This window comes from Rattus norvegicus, chromosome 3 (assembly GCF_021556685.1).
Source record: "Rattus norvegicus strain SHRSP/BbbUtx chromosome 3, alternate assembly SHRSP_T2T, whole genome shotgun sequence".
NCBI lineage: Eukaryota > Metazoa > Chordata > Mammalia > Rodentia > Muridae > Rattus > Rattus norvegicus.
In genome coordinates this window covers 97,933,795-97,945,051 of record NC_141536.1, presented here as the reverse complement: position 1 = coordinate 97,945,051, position 11,257 = coordinate 97,933,795, and the positions used below count along the sequence as shown (strand labels likewise).

The following is an 11,257-nucleotide window of genomic DNA, read 5'->3' as shown; positions in this document are numbered from 1 at the left end:
AGGCTTCCTAAAAATACTAATTTATATTCACATCAAGAGTTTACAAGGATACTTTCCTTTAAAATCCAACCTTTTTTAAAATCTCAATTAAAAACCTTTTAAATTCAATTACAAGCATCCCATTTTCCTATCCTTTGTTTCCTTTTCCTTTTTCAGTGGTTCCCATTCACCTTTCCTTGCTATTTATGGAAAATGTGAGTTGATATTTCACTGATCTAAAGTTATGTTCCTTTGATTACTAGTGATGCTTAGCACTTATTTATATATACGCGGGACTTTACATTAATAAAATTGTAATTTATAGTTTCTCCTGTTTCCTCCTCCAGGCAGCATTGCTAATACAATCAATGGAAGGAGTGAATCAGTCTGTGGTGTCAGAGTTTGTGTTCCTGGGACTCACCAACTCCTGGAGTATTCAACTATTGCTCTTTGTGTTCTCCTCCATGTTTTATGTGGCAAGCATGATGGGAAACTCACTCATCGTATTCACTGTGGCATCTGACCCTCACCTACACTCTCCCATGTACTTTCTATTGGCTAACCTCTCCTTCATTGACTTAGGTGTTTCTTCTGTTACTTCCCCCAAGATGATTTATGATTTATTCAGAAAGCACAAAGTCATCTCCTTTACAGGTTGTGTTACTCAAATATTTTTCATTCATGTAATTGGTGGTGTGGAGATGGTTTTGCTCATAGCCATGGCCTTTGATAGATATGTGGCGATATGTAAGCCTCTTCGTTACCTGATCATCATGAGCCCAAGGATGTGCATCTTCTTTTCAGTGACTGCCTGGGTGGTTGGCCTTATGCATTCTCTGGTTCAACTGGCCTTTGTAGTAAACTTACCATTCTGTGGACCAAATATGTTAGACAGCTTCTACTGTGACCTTCCTCGGTTTATCAGATTAGCCTGCATAGACACTTACCAGCTGGAATTCATGGTGACAGCCAACAGTGGGTTCATCTCTGTGGGATCCTTCTTCATACTGATAATTTCATATATTGTCATCATAATGACTGTGCAAAAACATTCTTCAAGTGGTTCCTCTAAAGCTCTGTCCACTCTTTCAGCTCACATCTCTGTGGTGGTCTTATTCTTTGGTCCTTTAATATTTTTCTATACCTGGCCATCTCCCTCCACACACCTGGATAAGTATCTGGCCATATTTGATGCAGTTATCACTCCTTTTCTGAACCCTGTGATTTATACATTTAGAAATCAAGAAATGAAGATAGCAATGAAGAGAGTATGCAGACAACTAATTAGTTATAGGAAAACTTCCTAAATAGATGTAATATTGTCTGTCATCATTGAATGTAGATGTTTATTGCTCATCAAACTCAGAAAAATCTTTGCATATATATATTTCATGTATCAATTATATAGACATTTGTCATCTGCTCAGGCAAGAACACTCTCCTCAAAACAGAGAAGCACATATATTTACAAAACAAAGATTATAATAATCTTTAAACTACATTCCTAAGGAATGATTTTTATTTGAAGTAACTAGTGCATTAAGTGCTCTAGAACAAGGAAAGTTTCTCTTTGTTTTTGTTTTTTTAATGTGTGTATTTCACACATGAAAATTTTATTCAAAATAATTTCTATTGTCTCTCTGCTTCAAGTCATCCCTGGTGTCTTTCATTCCTTTTGTTATTCATGGTTTCCTTAATTATTATTGTTATATCTGAACACATTAGCACACATACATATACCTTATATACACATATGTGATATATACACATATGTGATATATATACATACATATATATATAACAGTATAAACCATGCTGAATAAATTCAATGTTGCTAATATGTATATTTGTTTAGATATTATAGGATAACCTTCGGATTGGATAAACTATCAAAGTATAAATTGTGTCATATGCAGGAATTTCTGGATGGATTTTGGTGCACTCTTAAAGGCTTACTAAACTAAACAATTTGTCTGTCTCCTGTAGTCTGTACAAAATACATGTTTGGAGGTTTTTAGTTGTAGAAGGGTGTCCAAGAGACACAAGGTGTGTATCAAGAGAATACACAAAGGAGAATGATTGATGCATACTTTTGTAGAAGATTTGAACGCGATTTTGGAATACTAACAAGAAACTGAAAAAGGAAAAACTCACAATTTTTCTGCTTGATTAATGTGACTCTCTTCAAATACACTCAAATTTTATTTCTTTTTTATAGTTTTTATTGATTAAGTTATTTATTTACTTTACATCCCGATTGCAGTTTCCCGTCCTATCCCCCCCCCCCCAGCCTACCCCTCCTACTCTCCTCCATTTCTCCTCAGAAAAGGGAGGCCTCAGGTAGATAGAAAGCAGCCTTGGCATATCAAGTTGCATTCAGATTGGGAGCAACTTCTTTCATTGAGGCTAGACAACGCAGCCCAATTAAAGGAAAGGAATGCAAAGGTAGGCAATATAGTTAGAGACAGGCCTTGCTTCAGCTTTACAGTCACACATGAAGTCCTATCTGTGCAACTGCATATATATCTAAGGTCTTATCTAGGGTCATCCTTATAGATTCCTGAGAATTTCCATGATCCTAGGTTTAGTTTGTCCTGGAAATGCTATCCCAGCCCATAAGTTGTCTACCCCAGGATATATATATATATGTGTGTGTGTGTGTGTGTGTGTGTGTGTGTGTGTGTGTGAGCATGTGCGCGCGCACTCATGCAGAGGGCCTAGGTCAGTCCCATGCAGGCTCTCTGGTTGGCAGTTTAGTCTCTAAAATTCCCAATAAGCCCAGGTTAGTTGATTCTGTAGGGTTTTTTTTAACCCCTCCGGCTCCTTCAGTTCTTCCTTCCTTTCTTCTACAGGATTTTTCAAATTCCACTTAATGTTTTTCTGTGGGTCTCTACATCAGTTTCCAACAATTGCTGTTTTAAGCCTCTCTTATAACAGTTTTGCTAGGCTCTTGTCTGCAAGTATAGCAGAATACCATTAATAGTGTCAGGTATGGACTTTCTGTCATGGCATGAGTCTCTAGTTGGGCCTCTCATTCATTGGCCCTTTCCTCAAATTCTTCTTCACCATTACCCATGCATATCTTGTAGGCAGGACAAATTGTGGGCCTAAGGGTTTCCTGGGTTGGTGTCCTAATCCCTCCATTGGAAGTCTTACCTCTTTACTGGAGATGGCTGATTTCAGGTTCCCCATTGCTAGGAGTCTTATCTATGGTCATCCTCGTAGATTCCTGAGACGTTCCATGATCCTAGGTCTAGCTTGTCCTGGAAATGCTGTCCCAGTCCCCAGTACAGTTGTCTACCCCAGCACTCTCTTCTGCCATCCTCCCCCTACCTGATCCCACCTGTTACCATCCCCATCCATTCCATAACTGAGTCCCATCTCTCCATCATCCACGATGTGTAATTGATTTCCCCTTCTCAGTGGGATTCAAGTATCCCCCATTTGGGCCTTCAATTTATTTATTTGTTCGTCTTTACCTACTTTGTTTGTGTTTTTTTTTTTTTATTAACTTGAGTATTTCTTATATACATTTCGAGTGTTATTCCCTTTCCCGGTTTCCGGGCAAACATCCCCCTCCCCCCTCCCCTTCCTTATGGGTGTTCCCCTCCCAACCCTCCCCCCATTGCCGCCCTCCCCCCATAGACTAGTTCACTGGGGGTTCAGTCTTAGCAGGACCCAGGGCTTCCCCTTCCACTGGTGCTCTTACTAGGATATTCATTGCTACCTATGGGGTCAGAGTCCAGGGTCAGTCCATGTATAGTCTTTGGGTAGTGGCTTAGTCCCTGGAAGCTCTGGTTGCTTGGCATTGTTGTACTTTTGGGGTCTCGAGTCCCTTCAAGCTCTTCCAGTTCTTTCTCTGATTCCTTCAATAGGGGACCTATTCTCAGTTCAGTGGTTTGCTGCTGGCATTCGCCTCTATATTTGCTGTATTCTGGCTGTGTCTCTCAGGAGCGATCTACATCCGGCTCCTGTCGGTCTGCACTTCTTTGCTTCATCCATCTTGTCTAATTGGGTGGCTGTATATGTATGGGCCACATGTGGGGCAGGCTCTGAATGGGTGTTCGTTCAGTCTCTGTTTTAATCTTTGCCTCTCCCTTCCCTGCCAAGGGTATTCTTTTTCCTCATTTAAAGAAGGAGTGAAGCATTCACATTTTGATCATCCGTCTTGAGTTTCGTTTGTTCTAGGGATCTAGGGTAATTCAAGCATTTGGGCTAATAGCCACTTATCAATGAGTGCATACCATGTATGTCTTTCTGTGATTGGGTTAGCTCACTCAGGATGATATTTTCCAGTTCCAACCATTTGCCTACGAATTTCATAAACTCGTTGTTTTTGATAGCTGAGTAATATTCCATTGTGTAGATGTACCACATTTTCTGTATCCATTCCTCTGTTGAAGGGCATCTGGGTTCTTTCCATTTTCTGGCTATTATAAATAAGGCTGCGATGAACATAGTGGAGCACGTGTCTCTTTTATATGTTGAGGCATCTTTTGGGTATATGCCCAAGAGAGGTATAGCTGGATCCTCAGGCAGTTCAATGTCCAATTTTCTGAGGAACCTCCAGACTGATTTCCAGAATGGTTTTACCAGTCTGCAATCCCACCAACAATGGAGGAGTGTTCCTCTTTCTCCACATCCTCGCCAGCATCTGCTGTCACCTGAGTTTTTGATCTTAGCCAATCGCACTGGTGTGAGGTGAAATCTCAGGGTTGTTTTGATTTGCATTTCCCTTATGACTAAAGATGTTGAACATTTCTTTTGGTGTTTCTCAGCCATTCGGCATTCCTCAGCTGTGAATTCTTTGTTTAGCTCTGAACCCCATTTTTTAATAGGGTTATTTGTTTCCCTGCGGTCTAACTTCTTGAGTTCTTTGTATATTTTGGATATAAGGCCTCTATCTGTTGTAGGATTGGTAAAGATCTTTTCCCAATCTGTTGGTTGCCGTTTTGTCCTAACCACAGTGTCCTTTGCCTTACAGAAGCTTTGCAGTTTTATGAGATCCCATTTGTCGATTCTTGATCTTAGAGCATAAGCCATTGGTGTTTTGTTCAGGAAATTTTTTCCAGTGCCCATGTGTTCCAGATGCTTCCCTAGTTTTTCTTCTATTAGTTTGAGTGTGTCTGGTTTGATGTGGAGGTCCTTGATCCACTTGGACTTAAGCTTTGTACAGGGTGATAAGCATGGATCGATCTGCATTCTTCTACATGTTGCCCTCCAGTTGAACCAGCACCATTTGCTGAAAATGCTATCTTTTTTCCATTTGATGGTTTTGGCTCCTTTGTCAAAAATCAAGTGACCATAGGTGTGTGGGTTCATTTCTGGGTCTTCAATTCTATTCCATTGGTCTATCTGTCTGTCTCTGTACCAATACCATGCAGTTTTTATCACTATTGCTCTGTAATACTGCTTGAGTTCAGGGATAGTGATTCCCCCTGAAGTCCTTTTATTGTTGAGGATAGCTTTAGCTATCCTGGGTTTTTTGTTATTCCAGATGAATTTGCAAATTGTTCTGTCTAACTCTTTGAAGAATTGGATTGGTATTTTGATGGGGATTGCATTGAATCTGTAGATTGCTTTTGGTAAAATGGCCATTTTTACTATATTAATCCTGCCAATCCATGAGCATGGGAGATCTTTCCATCTTCTGAGGTCTTCTTCAATTTCTTTCCTCAGTGTCTTGAAGTTCTTATTGTACAGATCTTTTACGTGCTTGGTTAAAGTCACACCGAGGTACTTTATATTATTTGGGTCTATTATGAAGGGTGTCGTTTCCCTAATTTCTTTCTCGGCTTGTTTCTCTTTTGTATAGAGGAAGGCAACTGATTTATTTGAGTTAATTTTATACCCAGCCACTTTGCTGAAGTTGTTTATCAGCTTTAGTAGTTCTCTGGTGGAACTTTTGGGATCACTTAAATATACTATCATGTCATCTGCAAATAGTGATATTTTGACCTCTTCTTTTCCGATCTGTATCCCTTTGATCTCCTTTTGTTGTCTGATTGCTCTGGCTAGAACTTCAAGAACTATATTGAATAAGTAGGGAGAGAGTGGGCAGCCTTGTCTAGTCCCTGATTTTAGTGGGATTGCTTCAAGTTTCTCTTCATTTAGTTTAATGTTAGCAACTGGTTTGCTGTATATGGCTTTTACTATGTTTAGGTATGGGCCTTGAATTCCTATTCTTTCCAGGACTTTTATCATGAAGGGGTGTTGAATTTTGTCAAATGCTTTCTCAGCATCTAATGAAATGATCATGTGGTTCTGTTCTTTCAGTTTGTTTATATAATGAATCACGTTGATGGTTTTCTGTATATTAAACCATCCCTTCATTCCTGGGATGAAGTCTACTTGGTCATGATGGATGATTGTTTTGATGTGCTCTTGAATTAGGTTTGCCAGAATTTTATTGAGTATTTTTGCGTCGATATTCATAAGGGAAATTGGTCTGAAGTTCTCTTTCTTTGTTGTGTCTTTGTGTGGTTTAGGTATAAGAGTAATTGTGGCTTCGTAGAAGGAATTCGGTAGGGCTCCATCTGTTTCAATTTTGTGGAATAGTTTGGATAATATTGGTATGAGGTCTTCTATGAAGGTTTGATAGAATTCTGCACTAAACCCGTCTGGACCTGGGCTCTTTTTGGTTGGGAGACCTTTAATGACTGCTTCTATTTCCTTAGGAGTTATGGGGTTGTTTAACTGGTTTATCTGTTCCTGATTTAACTTCGATACCTGGTATCTGTCTAGGAAATTGTCCATTTCCTGAAGATTTTCAAATTTTGTTGAATATAGGTTTTTATAGTAAGATCTGATGATTTTTTGAATTTCCTCCGAATCTGTAGTTATGTCTCCCTTTTCATTTCTGATTTTGTTAATTTGGACACACTCTCTGTGTCCTCTCGTTAGTCTGGCTAAGGGTTTATCTATCTTGTTGATTTTCTCAAAGAACCAACTTTTGGTTCTGTTTATTCTTTCTATGGTCCTTTTTGTTTCTACTTGGTTGATTTCAGCTCTGAGTTTGATTATTTCCTGCCTTCTACTCCTCCTGGGTGTATTTGCTTCTTTTTGTTCTAGAGCTTTTAGGTGTGCTGTCAAGCTGCTGACATATGTTCTCTCCTGTTTCTTTCTGCAGGCACTCAGCGCTATGAGTTTTCCTCTTAGCACAGCTTTCATTGTGTCCCATAAGTTTGAGTATGTTGTATCTTCATTTTCATTAAATTCTAAAAAGTTTTTAATTTCTTTCTTTATTTCTTCCTTGACCAGTTTATCATTGAGTAGAGCATTGTTCAATTTCCACGTATATGTGGGCATTCTTCCCTTATTGTTATTGAAGACCAGTTTTAGGCCGTGGTGGTCCGATAGCACGCATGGGATTATTTCTATCTTTCTGTACCTGTTGAGGCCCGTTTTTTGACCAATTATATGGTCAATTTTGGAGAAAGTACCATGAGGAGCTGAGAAGAAGGTATATCCTTTTGCTTTAGGATAGAATGTTCTATAAATATCCGTTAAGTCCATTTGGCTCATGACTTCTCTTAGTCTGTCTACATTACTGTTTAATTTCTGTTTCCATGATGTGTCCATTGATGAGAGTGGGGTGTTGAAATCTCCCACTATTATTGTGTGAGGTGCAATGTGTGTTTTGAGCTTTAGTAAGGTTTCTTTTACGTATGTAGGTGCCCTTGTATTTGGGGCATAGATATTTAGGATTGAGAGTTCATCTTGGTTGATTTTTCCTTTGATGAATATGAAGTGTCCTTCCTTATCTTTTTTGATGACTTTTAGTTGGAAATTGATTTTATTTGATATTAGAATGGCTACTCCAGCTTGCTTCTTCTGACCATTTGCTTGGAAAGTTGTTTTCCAGCCTTTCACTCTGAGGTAGTGTCTGTCTTTGTCTCTGAGGTGTGTTTCCTGTAGGCAGCAGAATGCAGGGTCCTCGTTGCGTATCCAGTTTGTTAATCTATGTCTTTTTATTGGGGAGTTGAGGCCATTGATATTGAGAGATATTAAGGAATAGTGATTATTGCTTCCCGTTATATTCATATTTGGATGTGAGGTTATGTTTGTGTGCTTTCATTCTCTTTGTTTTGTTGCCAAGACGATTAGTTTCTTGCTTCTTCTAGGGTATAGCTTGCCTCCTTATGTTGGGCTTTACCATTTATTCTCCTTTGTAGTGCTGGATTTGTAGAAAGATATTGTGTAAATTTGGTTTTGTCATGGAATATCTTGGTTTCTCCATCAATGTTAATTGAGAGTTTTGCTGGATACAGTAACCTGGGCTGGCATTTGTGTTCTCTTAGGGTCTGTATGACATCAGTCCAGGATCTTCTGGCCTTCATAGTTTCTGGCGAGAAGTCTGGTGTGATTCTGATAGGTCTCCCTTTATATGTTACTTGACCTTTTTCCCTTACTGCTTTTAATATTCTTTCTTTATTTTGTGCGTTTGGTGTTTTGACAATTATGTGACGGGAGGTGTTTCTTTTCTGGTCCAATCTATTTGGAGTTCTGTAGGCTTCTTGTATGTCTATGGGTATCTCTTTTTTTAGGTTAGGGAAGTTTTCTTCTATGATTTTGTTGAAGATATTTACTGGTCCTTTGAGCTGGGAGTCTTCACTCTCTTCTATACCTATTATCCTTAGGTTTGATCTTCTCATTGAGTCCTGGATTTCCTGTATGTTTTGGACCAGTAGCTTTTTCCGCTTTACATTATCTTTGACAGTTGAGTCAATGATTTCTATGGAATCTTCTGCTCCTGAGATTCTCTCTTCCATCTCTTGTATTCTGTTGGTGAAGCTTGTATCTACAGCTCCTTGTCTCTTCTTTTGGTTTTCTATATCCAGGGTTGTTTCCATGTGTTCTTTCTTGATTGCTTCTATTTCCATTTTTAATTCCTTCAACTGTTTGATTGTGTTTTCCTGGAATTCTTTCAGGGATTTTTGCGATTCCTCTCTGTAGGCTTTTACTTGTTTATTAATGTTTTCCTGTGCTTCCCTAAGTGTGTTCATGTCTTTCTTGAAGTCCTCCAGCATCATGATCAAATATGATTTTGAAACTAGATCTTGCTTTTCTGGTGTGTTTGGATATTCCATGTTTGTTTTGGTGGGAGAATTGGGCTCCGATGATGGCATGTAGTCTTGGTTTCTGTTGCTTGGGTTCCTGCGCTTGCCTCTCGCCATCAGATTATCTCTAGTGTTACTTTGTTCTGCTGTTTCTGACAGTGGCTAGACTGTCCTATAAGCCTGTGTGTCAGGAGTGCTGTAGACCTGTTTTCCTCTCTTTCAGTCAGTTATGGGGACAGAGTGTTCTGCTTTCGGGCGTGTGGTTTTTCCTCTCTACAGGTCTTCAGCTGTTCCTGTGGGCCTGTGTCTTGAGTTCACCAGGCAGCTTTCTTGCAGCAGAAAAGTTGGTCTTACCTGTGGTCCCGAGGCTCAAGTTCGCTCGTGGGGTGCTGCCCAGGGGCTCTCTGCAGCGGCAGCAACCAGGAAGACCTGTGCCGCCCCTTCCGGGAGCTTCAGTGCACCAGGGTTCCAGATGGTCTTTGGCTTTTTCCTCTGGCATCCGAGATGTGTGTGCAGTGAGCAGTCTCTTCTGGTTTCCCAGGCTTGTCTGCCTCTCTGAAGGTTTAGCTCTCCCTCCCACGAGATTTGGGTGCAGAGAACTGTTTATCCGGTCTGTTTCCTTCAGGGTCCGGCGGGGTCCTGCCGCTCCTGGGCCCTCCCCCACGGGAGCCCAGAGGCCTTATACAGTTTCCTCCTGGGCCAGGGATGTGGGCAGGGGTGAGCAGTGTTGGTGGTCTCTTCTGCTCTGCAGCCTCAGGAGTGCCCACCTGACCAGGCGGTTGGGTTTCTCTCTCACCTGGTCTGGGAGCAGAGAGCTGCTGCGGGCCGGGATCCGCGGGTGGGGGAATTCCGGTAAACACAGAACGTGCTGGGTCCTAGAGAAATTCTGCTTCTGTGTGTCCCAAGCTCACCAGGCAGCTTTCTTGCAGCAGAAAATTTGGTCTTACCTGTAGTCCCGAGGCTCAGGTTTGCTCGTGGGGTGCTGCCCAGGGGCTCTCTGCAGCGGCAGCAACCAGCTTTGTTTGTGTTTTTATCAATTCAGTTTTTACAATCTAACATTAGGCAGAGCTTGGGGAATTTTGTGGAAATGTTTGGGGATGGATTAAAGAAGTCAAGGATCAAGAACACATCCCCATCCATTCCATAACTGAGTCCCATCTCTCCATCATCCACTGATGTGTAATTGATTTCCCCTTCTCAGTGGGATTCAAGTATCCCCCATTTGGGCCTTCATTTTGTTTATTTGTTCTTCTTTTCTTGCTTTGTTTGTGTTTTTATCAATTCATTTATTTTTTTTTGATTGAAACAGATGCAGAGAACCACAGCCAAATATTAGGCAGAGCTTGGGAAATTCTGTGGAAAAGGGGTGAGGGAGTTATTTAAGGAGGTCAAGCATCAAAGACACAATAAGAAAACTTATAGAATCAACTAACCTGGGCCAATTGGAGTTCACAGAGACTGAATAACCAACCAGAGAGCATGCATATGACTGACTTACACCTTCTGCACATATATAACAGTTGTGCATCTTGGTCTTCATGTGGGACCCCTAACATCAGGAGCAAGGGCTATCTCTGACTCTGTTATCTGCCTTTGGATAAGCTTTCCACAACAGGGCTGCCTTTTTTAGCCTCATTTGTTGAAGATACACCCAGTCCTACTGCGACTTGGAATGTCAAGTCTGGTTGATATCCTTAGGAGGCCTCCATTTTTTATGAGAAAATAAAGGATAGATGGATTGTGGTTGGGGGTACTGAGGTAAGGTGAGAGCGGGAGAGTGGAAGGAGAGGAGAAGAGGAACTGTGATTTGGATCTCTTTTCTTTTTTAATATTTTCACATTAGAATGAAGCTCAATAAAATTGTATTATTTGGAAAGAGAAATCAAGGCACCACTTGTTTTCACATGTGAGTTTGTGCATAGAATGTACTAAGATGCTTCTAGTGCTGCTATTAGTGCTCTGGCTTACCCCAGTGATATGATAGTAAATCCTTCCCTTTTTAAAAAAATTATCTTTAATCTTCTTTTATATTCTAGTCATTATCTCCCTCCCAGTCTTCTCTCCAACAGTTCCTCATCCTATTCCTCCCCCTCCCCATCTTCGAGAGGATTTTGTCACCCCGACCTCACCCAGCCAGGTCTTCCCACTCCATGGTGCTTCAAGTGTCTTGAGAATGAGTTACTTCTCTCACTGAAGCCACACCAGGCAGTCCTCTGCTG

General features: G+C 40.7%; 1 protein-coding gene across 1 annotated transcript; it reads left to right on the top strand.

Moving 5' to 3' along the window:
* The first annotated feature begins 347 nt into the window (after nt 1-347).
* Or4f14 (olfactory receptor family 4 subfamily F member 14) lies at nt 348-1,286 on the top strand. Its single transcript, NM_001000917.1, has one exon. The coding sequence runs from the start codon at nt 348-350 to the stop codon at nt 1,284-1,286; it is 939 nt and encodes a 312-aa protein (NP_001000917.1).
* The last annotated feature ends 9,971 nt before the right edge of the window (nt 1,287-11,257 follow it).